The sequence below is a fragment of the Copadichromis virginalis genome, linkage group LG7 (genome assembly GCF_057382275.1).
Source record: "Copadichromis virginalis isolate Kocher_CV1m ecotype Utaka linkage group LG7, C_Virginalis_male_GT1.1, whole genome shotgun sequence".
Classification (NCBI taxonomy): domain Eukaryota; kingdom Metazoa; phylum Chordata; class Actinopteri; order Cichliformes; family Cichlidae; genus Copadichromis; species Copadichromis virginalis.
The window spans coordinates 53,873,183-53,890,799 of NC_140624.1; the positions used below are offsets into that span (position 1 = coordinate 53,873,183).

General features: G+C 42.6%; 1 protein-coding gene across 1 annotated transcript; it reads left to right on the top strand.

Moving 5' to 3' along the window:
• The first annotated feature begins 1,337 nt into the window (after positions 1-1,337).
• enc1 (ectodermal-neural cortex 1) lies at positions 1,338-13,929 on the top strand. Its single transcript, XM_085464193.1, has 3 exons — positions 1,338-1,460; positions 6,558-8,373; positions 11,468-13,929. Exon 2 carries the CDS (start codon positions 6,564-6,566, stop codon positions 8,337-8,339), a length of 1,776 nt encoding a protein of 591 aa, XP_085320319.1. The 5' UTR covers positions 1,338-1,460; positions 6,558-6,563; the 3' UTR covers positions 8,340-8,373; positions 11,468-13,929.
• The last annotated feature ends 3,688 nt before the right edge of the window (positions 13,930-17,617 follow it).

The following is a 17,617-nucleotide window of genomic DNA, read 5'->3' on the forward strand; positions in this document are numbered from 1 at the left end:
GTCTGCTAGTCTGCTGTTGACAATAATTAATTATTTGACAATAATAATTATTGGCAAATATATTAAATTGTCATTATTTGGCGACAATTATGCTGCCAAATAAAGTAGCATCCTGCACATAACAGGCCTACTTGCATGACTTTGCCCACTAGGTGTCTCTCTTGCCATACACAAAGTCCATGTTAGAGCGCAAAGACGTTTCTCTTCAACACTTTTCAGAGTGTACTTCCCTGGTGAACAGTATGCTGCGTTATCCTCAGCATAAACCGATTGTTCGGTTTTCATCAACAGTCGATGGGAAAGGGAACTGGGCGTGAGTTCTCAACAGCTCTGTGGCCACCACACTGCACATCAAAAACAAACAAACCAAACAGCAACATCACAGCCTCGAGGATCCTCTGAAGAGTTTAGTCACAGCCAAATGCACCGTCAACGAGCACCGCAGATGTGACTCACACAAGATGCTCACAGATAAAATTGGACTTCCCGTTCCCAGCTCTCCCCCCTTTTACTAAAAACCACAGAGACCTTTGTAATCCTATAGGACCTGACACTGGCTCAATGTGACTCAGTCAGACTTTGTGGCATTTCCTATATGTTATTGTTTCACAATGCCTTGGAGTGGCTGTTTAAAGTCTTGAGTCCACAAAGCACAACACCGGAACAATACCTTTAATTTTCTCTTGACTCTTCTGTCACAATGCTGGGTGGATCCTGTTTAGTCTTCTGAGGAACCACTAAACCATTACGTGGACTGCTGCGACGCAGATCCTGCACACTGTATCAGAATTTTACTAAAGCATTTGCCTTTCAAACCAAGTTAAGCACCGCTCCTATCCACGCAGCCTGCTTAGTAGTTACTTTGTAGAAAGATTTAGAGACATATATATATATACAGATACGTTAATCATATTAATGATTACGTTAATCATGCATTAGACTCCTCTAATGCATACTTTATTAAGAGTCTGAACGGTCAGAAAGTCCTTAAAAAAGAAAAAAGAAAACTTTAACTGAACTCATCTTTAGCGATTACTTGGTAATTATCTTACACAGTGGGATGGTATGGTACATGTTCTCTTTCCTTCGCTCGGTTTCGGACACACCCACTTGTTTCAGTGAGAGAGAAGTGGGAGCGCAGGAGAAGGAGGAGGACACATAGGATTCAGTCACACAGCAGCAGCAGCTTTAGAGGAGCTCATCCAAACATCTCCGCTCATCCTTTACATCACAGCTACCATCTATTGATACCCGGCTGCCCAGAGGTCCATTGAAGCCTCGGTAAACTACCTGTAACTCACAATCGGCGTGGATCTCGACTTAGTATTCCGTGACCTTTCGGATATAAATCCCACGGAGTTGCACTCCCCGAGCGTAAGGCTTGCATCGTGGCTCTTGTAGAAGTGGCATGTTCGAGGGAAACTCCGGGCACAATTGAACTCCTGCTTTCACCCAAAGAGGTAAAACAAAACAAAGCATAATAATAATACTGATTATAATAATGATGATACTAATAATGCTAAACCACCTCACTGCATCATGTTAAAGCGTGTGGCTCGATTGTTACATAGTAACTACGAATGCATCCCCCTTCTGCTCCAGGATGGAGCATTAGGAAGCGCAACAATGTTTACATTCGCTGATCACGTTCAGGTTCATTTTATTGATTTATTGATTTATCGATAGCTGATCTCCCCTCGGTCGTCTGCGTTCATGTCCTCAGCTGTTTCCTTGCACATTCGTGCATGCTGGGGATGTTTTGCTTGTTTAAAATGCGACGTCAGGTGTGACACGCTCTTCTCGACGTTACAAAGCCATGATTTTAATTTATTTAATTAGGTTTTTTTGTTTGTTTTTTTCAATTGTACGGCGTTTGTTTGTGCATTTAGACTTGAGATCGTACATTTCGATCTTCAACACTGAAGAAGCAGGCGAACACATCTATAGCTCATTGCTCTTTCCTCTTGTTTTGCATCTTGCTTCAATTACCGCCCCCACTCACCGAGTGGCAGATGTACAGAACGAGGTCCACATAAGCTCCGGTGTTTACTTTTGAAGTGACTCCCCTCCCATCCCTCTTCCTGAGTCCATGGTTGACTGTGAACACCTGGCAATGATTTTTAAACAGGCTGTAGTCAGCCAGGCCCTGGCTCGAGTCCAGTGGCTGCATGTGCATGTCCTTTAACTGTGTGCTTTCTGAGTGAGGCGTGTAGTGTGGGCTTTCTGGGCTGTGTGCTCGGTGTGTGGATCTGATTTCTGTGAGGGGTGGGATGAGGAAGACATCTCTCCCTCTCTCAGCCACTGAGCCAACCACACATCCTGGCACTGCTGGCATTTCTTCCTGTCTGGACCCTTTGGTGTACTGACTGTGGTATTATAATAGAAGGAAGTCCTCCAGAGCAGCGTGGAAACCTCAATGCTGATAAGCTGTCACAAATTATTATTTTAGTCTAGTTGTTTGTATTAACTTGTGCAACAGAGATATTTGCTTTATTATACCACAAGCTGTCACATATTGTAATGGTCATCAAAGGGTTTGTGTTTGAAATTAGGCTGCATTATCTGCACATTTGCGGTAAATTGGGCACCACCTTTGCAACTGTGAGTCTTTCTCTCCACTGTCCTTAAAAATAAACTATAAAAATGACCACTTTGTAAAAGAAATAGAAATATTAATGGCACAGCAGAACTTCTCAGTACTCACAGCAATGTCTTTTGTTCTTTCTGACCAACAGTACAAAACCTTCAGGAATTTTCTCACCAATTTGGTTTGAATGGAGGCAGGGCGGGGACTTAAACTACTTGAGGTTGAACCTCTTTGTAGGTTATGTTAATAAAGTTTCATTAACCTAAAAATCTTTGCTACTTTGCTTTGTCATGAAGCTATGAATAAGTAGGAGGAAGAATGTTGCGCAAAGAAAAAAGAGTCAGAAACATCAGATAATCAGATAAATTATGGTATGAAAAACTTGAGTCACCAAAGAGGGAAGTGCATGTTTCCCAACATGTTATGTAAATGTTGTCATTTGCTTATTATTATTATTATTTTTACTTTGAAATTGATTATATTTTCCTATATTCTCATGGAAAATGATTGCGTCTGCAGATGTGAAGATGTGTCCAGGAGTTTGTTCTCATTTAGAGCAGGAGTAAGACAGCCTGCATTAGTTCATAGCCGAAAAGGGTTTGTCAGTTTAATCCTAGCTTTGAAATAGTTTTCCTTTTGTAACTTCCATGTAATTTACAATTTCCAGACAGCTGTCAGGAATTTTTACAGACTTGTCACACTCGTGATGTTTGAATGCGCCCTGTGCCTGTGCCCTGTGGATGATGAGATTAAGCAAATTTAAACAGTGATACGAGTTATCTAATTTCCTCTGTAATCAGTGCTTAAGATCAAAACAAGAGAAACGTGCTTATGTTTCAGAGGTTAGTCTAAGTTTAAGCTTATAATCAGGAAGCAAATCCAACACTTTTAAGCGTAAGTGCAGTCTTCAATTATTCTTTCTCGTTGCATTGTCTAAGATTTGTATAAAACTTTTTTTGTTTTGTTTTATTTATTTCTATTTTGAATCTAGCCGTGCTTGTATATGTCACAGACGGGTTTCGGGACCAGCTGCTTGAGCTGGTAATCCAGGCTTTACCCTTTAATATGCAAATAGTTGAGGCATGTGGTTTACTGATCTTTTCATTGTTCACCTTTCCCGCACTCCCCAGTATGCGGGCGTGAGTGAGCACTTTCGTTTGACAACAGGGAAAATGAAGATTGTGCAAACAGATCACCTTTGGTAATTGTGCTGGCCACCAGTGTTGTTTGGAGGAATGAGTGCATTGCAGTGAGATTAAATGGAAAAGCTGTGTTATGCTTTGCTATTTTATTGCCACTAAATGATTTGTTTGGCAAAAGAACAGAGACGGTTAGCAGCTCAGCTAAGTGTCTATCATTTACTGGTAGACTATAATTAGCTTGTAATCATTTTGCTACCTAGTATGAAGCTAAATTATTGGACTAACTGAAGTGTTTATCTGCCAGCTCCAGTGCCTGAGAGTACCAATGGTTCTATTTATTAATATGCCAATGATTAACAAGTGTGAAACCTCTTCATTTTAGCGCCTGACTTATAAGGATCACATATTTAAATCGAGTCACTTACAACCTCCAGTTAGAAACCCTGAGCTGCAATGTGTCCGTGTGTGTGTGTAGCATGTGACGTGTGCAAGGAGATTAGGTGAGGATGTTCTCCTTACAGATGAGCCAGAGGCCAGGAGTTGACAGGTTGCCAGTTTTGTCACTGCAGGAATGCAGTAAATCCTGTTCAACCGGTGGCGGTTGGTTTTGGGTTTCATTAACTTGTGATAAATAAGATTCTTCCTCTTTATACAAAGACGTGGAATGGCTGTCCTTTGAGCTGTGCGCTGACATCCCTGTGCGAACATGTTCAAAGGGACAAAGCCCAGAATCATTAGGATTCATCCTCTGAGCACCCTGAATGCCAAAAAAATAAAATCAAAATTCATAGCTGTTCATTCAGTATGCATTGAGATATTAAGCCCAAGGTATGAGTGCCACTGCTCACCAGAAATCCCCACTGGACTTGCATTTATACCTGCAGGGATTGGGCTTGATTTCCTATTCATGAGACTGCATTCTGAGGATTTTGGAACAGATGATGCAACTTAGCGAAAATGGAAACTGTCCTTAGCTCTCTGTAGCTTTCTGTTTTTTGAAGAGGAGTCATTTATGACAGCAAGGAACTTTTGAACTCTTTCACTCTTGAAGTGAAAATCCTATCATTCGAACATCAAATGCTTGCCACCTCAGAATCAGAATCAGAATCAGAATACTTTATTGATCCCTGGGGGAAATTATTTTTTGTTACAGTGCTCCATTTTAAACCAACATTAAGACAAGACAGACAATACGCTAACTAAGAATAGTACAATATATACATATATATACATACATACATACATAAGTCACTCATAAATAAATAGTTGGAAAAGAAACATGTGTAGTTGTAGCAGCAAACAGTGTGTTAAGTGGATGCGTTGTACAGGGAGATGGCCACAGGCAGGAATGATTTCCTGTGTCGTTCAGTGGTGCTTTTCGGTAATCTCAGTCTCTCACTGAACGAGCTCCTGTGACTGACCAACATGTCATGGAGTGGGTGGGAGGTGTTATCCAACATTGTCTTTATCTTGGACAGCATCCGCCTCTCCGACACCACCTTGAGGGAGGTGTTTTACAAACCTGTAGGTTTGTAAAACATTTGCTTGCTGACAGAGCTTGACCCCTTTCAGCTACAATAGATTTCACTTCAGGAGAGCCTTTGAAATGCAGAAAAGTGTGTGTATATATATATATATATATATATATATATATATATATATATATATATATATATATATATATATACACACACATCTGTTTTATACCTAGCATATAAATGGAAGTCTGTTCCTTCTTCTGAAGCATTTTATTGATGTTTTTTTTTTTTCTTATTGAGCCATCAGAACTTTTTAATCATTATAATTTACAGCAGCTGTCAGGTTGTGGAGCTATTTGCAGTCAAGAATGAAATTGCAAAACCATTAGAAACAAGCCCAGTCCTGTTTTTGTACTAAAACCTACCCTTACTACTAGGATTAACCAGCCTTCTATCAAATTCTATCAAGACCGATAGACTTAGGGGCAGGCTGACAACTTAAAATGTCTGTCAGCTGTGGATTTACTGGGTCAGACAGAGACTTGGTCCCTCTGTAAATAGAGTGCAGAAGGCACTAGACATGTCTAGAAATTGGTTGGAATAAAAGCGAGCTGTGAGCGAGCACAGGGCGAAGACAGTGAAGATGGGAGCTGTGATTTTCTGGAAGGAGAGTGCATTTCTCAGAGGCTTAAAAGAGCCCCACTGTCTCTTTCTTTTTCCCTTTTCATGAAGAATCCTCTGCAAAGGGAAACTTCATTGTTAATCGTGGCATCTCTGAAAGAGGAGGATTAGCATTGCTCAGAGCTGCAAGGCCTTGCAGTCTCTGCAAGAACACAATTGTTATCTACTCGACCTTCAGAACCCTCAGATTTATGCTGTTTTGTAATTTGTAATCACTTGATCTCTTTCTGAATATCTTGATCTCTTGGGAATGATTGAGATTCCTCCTCCAAAAATACATTTTACGTTTTTGTTTTTTTATCTCATTGTGGATATCAGTGCCCAACAATGTAATATATCAGCATCAACATCACCACATAGTGCATCCACTGTATTCACTTCACTAAACCTACATTTTTATGACTAATTGTACAGGACAAACAGTTTGTTTGCACTGTAAAGCTCCTGATTAATAGCTACTACATGCCCCATTTTTCAACATAAATTGCATCTAGCTTTAAATTTTAGTGGATGTGTCTAAAAGGTTAAGATACACCATATTACAGACTATTTGAAGACGGAAGATACACGTTGTGGGAAATGTTGAATTGGTGAATAATAATTATGTGTAGTGGGCTTCAAATGTGCAGTGCATTGATGAGAGATTTTTCTTTATCTCTTTCATTTTAGGATTCAATGAAAATGTCCGTGTGCGTCCATGAGAACCGAAAATCGCGAGCCAGCACCGGCTCCATGAACATCTACCTTTTTCACAAGTCCTCCTATGCCGACAGCGTCCTTATGCACCTCAACTCGCTGCGGCAGCAAAGGCTTTTCACCGACGTCTTGCTCCATGCTGGCAGCCGCTCCTTTCCCTGCCACCGCGCAGTGCTGGCTGCCTGCAGTCGCTACTTTGAGGCCATGTTCAGCGGTGGCCTGAGGGAAAGTCAGGCCAGTGAGGTTGACTTTCATGATTCGATCCACCCGGAGGTTTTGGAGCTCCTGCTGGATTACGCTTATTCATCACGGGTGGTCATCAATGAGGAGAATGCAGAGTCGTTGTTGGAGGCTGGGGACATGTTGGAATTTCAGGACATCCGGGATGCCTGCGCAGAATTCTTAGAGAGAAACCTTCACCCATCCAACTGCCTTGGCATGCTTCTGTTGTCAGATGCCCATCAGTGTACCAAGCTGTCAGAGCTCTCCTGGGGCATGTGCCTCAGCAACTTTCCTGCTATTTGCAAGACGGAGGACTTCCTCCAACTGCCCAAAGATATGGTGGTGCAGCTTTTATCACATGAGGAGCTAGAGACAGAAGACGAGAGACTGGTTTACGAAGCTGCTCTTAACTGGATCAACTACGACTTGGAAAGGAGGCACTGCCATCTCCCGGAGCTCCTGAGAACGGTTCGCCTTGCGCTATTGCCTGCCATCTTTTTAATGGAGAACGTCTCTACCGAAGAGCTAATTAACTCCCAGGCCAAGAGCAAGGAGCTGGTGGATGAAGCTATTCGCTGTAAGCTGAAAATCCTGCAGAACGATGGCGTTGTTAACAGCCCATGTGCTCGACCCAGAAAAACCAGCCATGCCCTGTTTCTTCTGGGTGGCCAGACTTTCATGTGTGACAAGTTGTACCTTGTGGACCAGAAAGCCAAAGAGATCATCCCAAAGGCTGACATCCCCAGTCCACGGAAGGAGTTTAGTGCCTGTGCAATTGGATGTAAGGTGTACATCACTGGTGGCAGAGGCTCAGAAAATGGCGTGTCCAAAGATGTTTGGGTCTATGACACTGTCCACGAGGAATGGTCAAAGGCGGCACCCATGCTGATTGCCAGGTTCGGCCACGGGTCTGCAGAGCTGAAACACTGTCTCTACGTCGTAGGTGGTCACACCGCAGCGACAGGCTGCCTTCCAGCTTCTCCATCAGTGTCTCTCAAACAGGTGGAGCAGTTTGACCCCGTGGCAAACAAGTGGACAATGGTAGCTCCTCTGAGAGAGGGTGTGAGCAACGCAGCAGTAGTTAGCGTCAAACTCAAACTCTTTGCTTTCGGAGGAACCAGCGTCACCCACGACAAGCTGCCCAAGGTGCAGTGCTACGATCCGCAGGAGAACCGATGGACCGTGCCTGCATCCTGCCCTCAGCCATGGCGCTACACAGCCGCCGCTGTCCTGGGAAACCAGATCTTCGTCATGGGCGGAGACACAGAGTTCTCAGCATGCTCAGCATACAAGTTCAGCAGCGAGAGCTACCAGTGGACAAAAGTGGGTGATGTGACTGCCAAGAGGATGAGCTGCCAGGCTGTGGCATCAGGGAACAAACTCTATGTGGTGGGTGGGTACTTTGGCACACAGAGGTGTAAAACTCTGGACTGCTATGACCCCACACTGGATGCATGGAACAGCATAACTACAGTGCCATACTCACTCATTCCTACTGCTTTTGTCAGCACCTGGAAACATCTACCTGCTTGAGTTCAGAACCCTCTACATGCACCCTTTCCATTAGGTAAGATCGTGCTCCTGATGCCTTTGATTTTACGTGCCTTGTGGAGTACTGGTATTATGCGATATATGAGAACAGTTGTATGAAGCAGGTTTTTTTTGTTTCAGTTGGAGCTGTAAAAAAATCCAATAAATTGCCTGAAGTAACTGGAAATTTAACTAGAAATACGAAAAAAAAAAAAAACCCACCTCAGCAGTACACTTCCCTTCTGTTTGAGACTAGCACCTCGAGGCTATGTTAGCCACTGCTATAAGACACCTGACTCTTTGACAGCTCTGTTAGCATTCGTGTTTGATCTAGGGTAGTCCAAGAGTCGGGTTTTCCCAAGGGAAATCATACAATTTGATCCTTTTTTAAGAACCCTCTATCACAAATCTGACAGTGCTACACTAGAGCGATTCTTTGACGCAACCTTTGAAGGGTTTGACAGTTTTTGGTAGTATAAACACTCAGTATTGAATTGCATTATTAATGTTTTACCCCCGTATAGATGTATGTCTATGTGAATTGCATTTAGAGTTTGAAGTATCATGATTTTAAAGTTAAAAAGAATTCAGGCCTGTAACATGATGCAACTTTTCACTCTGTTAGGCTTTTAGATTTTCACAATAAGAGTTATACTGGCATGATAAGTGGAGTGGAGGGCAGACCAGTGGGGGATTGATAGGGCTTGTGTGCTTTAGTTAAGTGAGTTATGCAGCTGCGGGGATGGGCCGAAGGACAGAGAGGGTAATTGAAAGAGAATAGGATACTTTTATTGCTCCTGTGGGGGAAATCTCTCTAAGAGGGAAAAAGGGGTCTGCCAATTAGACAAGCTCCACACCAGCAGGCTGCAACACCCCAGCGCGGATAATCCACTCTCAGTTGCCTTCCTTTGATGAGGTTATGGTCTTTACACTGGGTGAGAGGGAGGTGGCCGGCGACTCACGCAGTGTCGGAAACCATTCATCATCAGCTACAAGATGAGGCGACTGCGAGAAGTGGCAGCGAGGGACATGAGGAGGCGTTGTAAAGCTAGACGGCGTGAGACCTACCCCTCAGCCCACTCAAACACACACCATCCTTCATAGTAGTGGCCTCGCTCTGAAAATTTACGGTCTCTTCCGGTTCCGTCTGTGCCTTCCTGGTCTTATTTTTAACTATGGTCTCCGGCTCTGATGGTAAATAGGCTGGACGTATGTGGAGCATGGGTAGTGAGCTGGCAAACCTGATCTTTCTGCGCACTGCAGGCTGGAGGGTCATGATCACATCACATCAGACAATCACTGCAACCTACTCCGATGCCCACGCACACATAGCCTTGCAGACAGTCTTTCATTTTTCTCTATTTTTTTCTGAAATGGCTAGCAGGTATGAATGCAAAGTACTGACACACACAAACGGTGTCCCACTTGATAATCCCAGGAAACTGCTCGGAGTGGCATCACTGCTATAAGGCTGTGATGTTCCTCTTCTTTACTGGATGAAATATTTTGCATTGTTTCTTTTTTTGTGTGTGACTTGTCTCTGAAAGAGAGACTGAAGGCCTGAACTATCTGTAAGCCAGCGCAATAAAATGCTCAGTGAAGTGAATAATCCTGCCACTAATTTAATAGAGAATTTGTTTTTTTTCTGTGTCTGCCTGTCATGGCAACTGACAGTCTACTCAATGAACGCGGTGAAAAGATGAAATGTGGAGGAATGGAAAAGAAGGCTGACTGTTTAGGAATAAAAGGAGAATGAAGGATGTTAGACCTCACAGGAGGAGATTGTAGCTGTGAGGGGAAAAAACGAAGTTTGCAGTCTTTTTCTCCAAGGGGAAAATTCCTAACTCCTCTTTGAGTTCTCCTTTTTTATTTTCTCAGAAAGCTGTTAGCAGGGGAAAATGGTTGAAGAATTACCACCAAAATGCCTAATGTGAGGCATAACAGAATCATTTTAGGCCTCAGTCTTTGTATGGGTGAAGCGAATATAATGGTTGATGGCTTTTGTTAGCGTCAGATGAAGCCACGCTAGCTTTTTCTCAATTTTCCACAGTTAGCTGCTAAGCTAAACTAAGATAAGCTAAGCTAAGCTAATAATCCCATCTTTTAGAACATGTCAGAGTAATCAGGCTTCAAACAACAAACTATTGACATAAAAGTAAACAAATGGAGATCACACAGTATCCACTGCTTTAAATACTCTAGCAAATCTGTGTTAATCTCTGGACTAAAACAAAACTCAGGACTCCAGTTTTCAGACTACTAATAATTTTGAACAGAAATCCAGTACTTAAATAGGTTTCTGGATCTGAAGGTACACAACAGCACTACTCATACGGGGAGAGTGTAACACAGACATATACTCATATGCACTTCACTCATCTCTTTTCACTCTCTATGTGTTTATGCACTACTTTGCATTTAGTCACGAGTTATTATTATTAGTTTCTTCCTGTTAAAAGGGGGAGTTTTTCCTTCCCACTGTTGCCAAGTGCTTGCTCATAGAGGGTTGTCTGACTGTTGTGGTTTTCTCTGTATTATTGTAGTGTCTTTACCTTACAGTATATAGCACCTCGAGATGACTATTGTTGTGGTTTGGCGCAATGTATAAACAAAATGGAATTTAATTAAACTGAATATACTGCTAACAGAAGGAAACTTGTAACCAACATGTGAGGCACGCTCACCCAAATGACACCAAACACTACACTTCTCTCACTGTGGTTCCCAGCAATACATTCACTGAGTTTGAATTAGATTCACTGATTCTGCAGTAAAACACAACCTGTGGACTGTTCATACTCCTAAATTGTTGTTTAGATCATGTGCATCACTCATGTCTGTCATGATTATTAAGTGAATTAAACACAATCCAATACTGCTCATGTAAAGACAAATACACGTCTCCAAAAAGCTGACTCAACAGCAGGGATACAGTCCACTAGGCAGGAGTTTGGTTTTATTTTGTGCACCCTGACTCTTTAGACAGAAAAAAAATCTTTTATTCCTAATCCATCTTCTGTACTGTTTTGATTAATTAAAAGGTCACCTTTAAACTGTTTAGCACTGTTTGCTTTCAGGCATTTTCACCTTATTAGCCTGCCTAATGAGTCTTTCTTTTCTCTCTCCCTTAGATTTCCCTGTTTTGCATCATCTACTGGTCTCCCAACTGTGAAGAAGCACACATTCTTTTTCTCCAAAAGAGACACTGAGCAGTGATGTACAGACGCCCGCATTCATTTTGATGTTGCAAAGAGGCAAAAAAAGAAAGAAGAAAAAAAATCAGAGGCATGGACAGATGGACGCTTTCACTAGAACGATGCCATCTCTCGTTTTGTGAGATGGAAGCTGAGGCGTACAGTAAAAAGAAGTTCACGCAAACAAACCAAACAAACTGCTGCTTGGCACAAACTCCCACTCTGCGTGGGGCATTTTACACTTGTGCTTTCATGCTGCCACTGGCGTGCTGAAAACATATCACACTACCTGCATTTCTTTCCCCCCGTTCAGTCATGAAATGCTTGTTAGGACTTTATTGTTGTTTTTAAATATTAAGAGAAAAAGAAGAAAAAAATGTATAGCATGACAGATGCCCTGTTTAGATTGCTGGAGGTGGAACACGAGGATAGGTTAAAGTTTGACTGAACATAGATGATTTATAAAAGGCAGAATGAAGGAGCAAACACCCCCTCAGTCCTCTAATAAGCTCTTCCGTTTGTATCTTCTTTTGCGTCGTTTCAAGCTTGTGCGTCTAACAGCTGTGACACAGAAACAAACCAGGCAGTGACAGGGCACTGCCTGGTTTGTGAGGTTTTGATGGCCAACGCAAGCTGAGTTGGAAGAGGTTGGAGGGGTAGATCTGTGCATGGCCAAGGAGTGGGATGGGGTGAAGGTGCCTTGAGGTCATGACCTTACATGTTTGCATGTGACGCTCGCTGAACCAACCCACTGTACACAGGGCTGGGCGGATTTCGGCAGGCTCGGAAGGAACGCCGTAACACTTCATGCTGTAAAAGACTGGCTTTGCTTCTGACAAACGCAGCGGCTCGCTCGCCTGAGTCGTAGCTGAACCCTTTTTTGAGCATGTTTGTGGTGATTCGCTAAGAAAACAAACAAAAGATAACAAAAAAACTGGCATGGACTCTCGTCACCTTAAACGCAAACTGAGAAGTTATCAGTTTCTTCTTAAACTTGCTGCAATGTAGTCTTAATTTATATGGCAATGAATACTCTTGTTATGTTAAGATGTTTTAATCGTATTTATTTTCTTCTCTGCCTGTGTTCATTATGTGAATGTATGTTTGGGTTATGTTGTGCATGGCCGGTTGTTGTGTTTTAATTTCATCGCAGTTGGGGCGGGCGGCTGTATTTTGGACAGTCCAGTTTTTTGCGTGAGGTACTTGGTTCTTTTAAGAGAAACCTCTCCCAGGGTTTCATGGATGCAAGAGGCAGAATGACTCACACTACGGATAATGTAAAGCAGTCATTAGCAAGACTATAGAGTCCCTTACACTATAGAAGACTGAACGGCTTTGAAAGAAATGTTGTTTTAATTCTCTTTAAGCTCTAATCTGGGTCCAAACTTGCCTTAAATCAGCCTAAATAGGAGCCCAAATGAAGTGGGTTAGATGAACCATAAAACAGAAAAGGCTGGCAGATCGGTGCAGTATATGACCCAGTACCAACAAGGGAGAGTAACCCTGACATGGCTAAGATTGTGACAGCTGGACGACTGTCACATGTGCTAACTTGGCTTCTCGTGAGTCTTTGTAATCATTAGGTTAAGAACTCCAGTAAGCTGTGCATTGTTAAGGGCAGACACCACAGTGCTTTTCACCATAGTGTCATTCATACACATTAAAAAAAAGAAGAAAAAAAAAAAGAGGTATCCGAAGACCAAAACATGTGTCATTAAACACTTTCATGAAACACTTGGCAACATTAATCAGCGTTTTTCATCTGTGTGTCTGTCTGTGTGACCTGAACATTGGCGTTTTACATTTGAATATTAATGGTATCATTGAATTTCAATGTAAGAGGTAATGTTTTGGTGGAATATGTATGTAATTTTTTTAAAACTTCTATGTGCACTCAAATTAAATCAACAGGGGATTAACAGCCCAGTAAATTCTGCTTCAGCGCCCCAAGCCACCCAAAAGTTCCCTTTTATTGTCAATTTCAGGACAAACCATTGTGGCTCCATAAGTTTGACCTCATCCAACCACGGAACACGGAGCCTCCGGCCCCGCCAATCAGACGGGAGTACTTCTTTCCCTGTAGAACACAAGTTTCCCTGGCAACAAGAGAGTAATGAATGCCCCTTCAATTTGCACCTAATTGCTGAGTGGCATTTCCCATTTCAGCTCTTTGCCCTCCTTTATCCTCTTGTTTTATCTGGAAATCCAGCCGGCTCAGAATCGGATGCAGTATCTTGCTTTCATGTGTTGATGTAAATTAAGCCACCGTCGGTGTGCATCGGTTCCTTTCGTCATGTAAGAGTTTTAATTTCTATTTTTATGGCATTATTTTGTACATGTGATTTTTTTCACAATGTGAAATTCATGGCTAAATAAACATGAGAGTTTTTTCCTCTTGACTGTAAAGTGTTGTGTCTTTCTTCTCAGTGCCAAAAACCATTTGTCCATTGGCTTGTTTTAACGCGGTGGTGGTGGTGGTGTGTATTTTAAAGGGCGCAAGGCAGCTTCAGCACAGCATAGGAGACTTTCTGCACTGCTGCATGTTTCACATATTTCGGCAGCTTTGGGGTGAACGCAGCAGCCAGAGCGTCCTGAGGTATTTAAGGCAGTATATCATGCGTACGGCTTTTGTTCTGTGGAGGAGGGACTGAAATCATCTTATCTGTGCCCCTGGCTTCTGAGCTTCCTGCACAAGAACAGCCAGATACTTTCCCTTTCTCTGTCAAGTCACCTTGGCAACAGCAACCTTTTTTTTCCCCTGCCAACTGTGGGGGCTGGAAGACATCATGAAATCTTAAAAAGCACCTCCCCAGCCCTGACTCCCCCTCTCACTTTTTACACCCCCTCCCCCTCCTCTATCTTCCAATGAAATGCATTGCAAAGCAGCACGCTAGTAGTGAAGTCCTTGCTGCTTTAGGACGTCCCCAGGTTTTAACAAGTAACAAGTTTTAACATCCCATCAGCCCGCGACCGCAGAGCGCACCGCCACCGGCTGAGTTCCTCCAGCTCCAGCTCTGCTGACTCTGTTTACATTCTTCGCCCTGACACAACTCCTGACCGGTGACATGTGGTTGAGAAACACCAGTTCTACTGGATCCCCGACCCTCATGCAAGCAAAAACACGCTGGAGGGGAGGGGATGGTGGCTTGAGAAATAAACAAGTGTTTTTTCTGACTGTGTCAGCATGTGCTGAGATGTTGTGAAAAAACAAAAAAAGCTGTGAAAAATCGTACCGGCACCATTTTCACTTTTCTTACAAGAATGTTTTTCTCAAGCACTCTGAGATCCGGGGGAAAAAAACAACATCAAGCTGACACTGAAGGTTAAATGCGAGGGCTTTGTGTGTGGGAGGCCCCTCTGTGCCTCAACAGTCCCTTCATTAATCAAGACAGGAAGTTGGGCTTCCTGTCCGCCAGGATGTCGGCCTTACCCCCACCTCCCTGCGCCTCCCAGACCATACCGAGGGTGGCTCGACCCTTTAACACTGTGAATCCTTTGGGTGCTGTAAGCTTATGCAGAACTTGGCTTGAACAGACTAAAAGTCTAGGATTTTGTGTGGGCAGTCTGTATGTGTGGCCGAGTGTGATAAAAACAATGTACCTACATGTCACAGTCGCCTGGCAACGCAGGCATTAGGCTTGACTCAGTAATGTGCACACACGCACACGCGCACACAGACAAAAACATTTCAGATGTTTTTCCAGTAAAATATAAAAACTGCACATTTGTTGTGTCTTTACCACCACTCTGTGTTTTGTAAATGTCAGCAGATGATCTGGAACATGAATGAAAGATGAATGAAAAAGTATCAAAGGTCTTATTGATTTATTTATACAAATTTTGAGATGGGGCACAAAAATGTTCCTGAACAATTAAATATAATTACGTGGCTATATGGTATCATTATATTTTATTCATCTTGCATTAGAAGGCCAAAACAAACAGTGCATAAGTCTCAGTGCTGGTTTGTCTGGGGTACTGAACTCCAAGATCTTTGGTTCCTATAGAAAATACAAATACATATACAGATATTTAGTTTCATTTTATTTGTAGATTCTTCCATTTCTCAAAACTGATGGGCACTGTAGTTTTTAACTTTACTGCTACTCAAGCATGAGTCAGAGTGCATTTTATGTCGGTGACTTTTTACAGTTGTTTACGAGTACACATGTGATGCACTGATGAGTACTTCCAGCATTGGCACTGTGTATGTGAGATGGCCCCAGAATGAGGGCGAACATTTGGCAAATGATGTTTTTAATTGCCTTTGGAAACAATAAAGCTCCATGGTACAAAGAAATTACAGCATACAATATCAGATTAGTACTATGCTCACAGTAGGGGGAAGGCTTCTGAGAGTTAAATGTGCATATTCTCTTCAACCTAAAGCCATAAATTCAATATCAGGATGACATGCCACAAAGCGGCAGTGTCAGACATGAGGCCTAGGGGGCCAGTATCGACCCGGCAAAGACTCAATTAGCCCAGTGGATGGCTTTGGAAAATAGGAAGGATTTCTATACTACATGAAAGCAATAAATTGATCTAAAATTTATTATTAGCACAGAGGAAGCATACTAAAAAAGAGGACGTTTTCTGTAAATTAACGAAACCCTAATATTTGTTTGATTTTATAACTACAGGACACTCTGTGCTACCAGAACTTTGTGTGCAATTTTACACACATTATCATGTCATTTCACTGGTCAAGCCCACAGTACATTTGCATAATGACTGAAACCAGCCCACTGAAGGAGCAATGGGCTGGGAGGTCAGTTCCTTAATCTTAATTATGCAAATTCTCATGACCATTGATCAACACCACTGACCAAAATCCACTGATCAAAGCCCCCCCAAGGATCGGGTCCCCTGACACAAACAGAGTAACGTAGTGTTTGCTGTCAAGTGCCAGGAGGATTGCCAGGATTTATACATCGGGGAAACCAAACAACCTCTGGCGAAGCGGATGGAACAACACAGAAGAGCCACCTCATCAGGCCAGGACTCTGCAGTCTATTTACACCTACAGGCCAGTGGATACTCTTTCAAGGATGAGGATGTGCACATCTTGGACATGGAGGAATGCTGGTTTGAGCGCGGAGTCAAGGAGGTCATTTATGTGAAAAGGGAAAGACCATCAATGAATCGAGGAGGGGGCCTAAGGGTACATCTTTCGCCATCTTACAATGCTGTGATTGCAGCCATTGCCCAACTCTCTGTGAATGGTACTCATGGCCATTGATCAGTGGGTTTTAGTCAGTGGTTGCTGATCAATGGTCATGAGAATTTGCATAATTAAGATTAAGGAACTGACCTCCCAGCCCATTGTTCCTTCAGTGGGCTGGTTTCAGCCATTATGCAAATGTACTGTTTATAAGATTGGGGAAACCTGCAGTCAGCTGAGACTGAAGAAGTCACTTGGATGAGTGACGAAACGTTTCTCCCACAAAACGCTACGTCCAGATGAACAGAATCAACTTTTGGAGACAGCTGTGCAGAGGTTCAGGTACATGGACACAAAGCTGGAAGCTTCTTTGGTTTTGCCCAACCACGAAATTTTCATGCCATTCAGGGTGGAGCTGGTTCAAACCACCCCAGACAGACACTGTGATCATGCCAGGAATGTTTTCGAAATGAGAGAGCCTTCCACTGGGCTGTGCTCGCTCTGACCTATGAGTTACATCAGCATTCAGGCAGGCAGCTGAAAACCAATCTGCCTCAGGCAAGGGTACTGTGTCAGGGGCCAGTGTGCCACTGTCACATGTCCCAAAATGAAGCTTATAGCAGAAAAAAAATCCACATGATAAAGTTAATCTTTCACTTAAAAATTTAAAAAGTTTTCAAAGTACTCTCTAAAATAACTTCATAGCACAAGTACACCAGGTTTCCCTTTGAAATATTATATTACATTTTCTAGATTGCTTGAAAATGCAATGGTGACATTGAAATGTTTTGGTATTTCTTTTGAACCTTGTTGTTTTCTGTGTCCTTCAGTGAAGTTTAATTTACTTTCAAAAGCCCTTCAGCATATGCTGCTTATCTAGACCACAAAGCAGACTCAGGAGATAACATAACGGGCAGGAAAAA

Coding starts and splice junctions, on each gene's coding strand:
- enc1 (XM_085464193.1), top strand. CDS start 6,564: ATGAAAATGTCCGTGTGCGTCCATGAGAACCGAAAATCGCGAGCCAGC.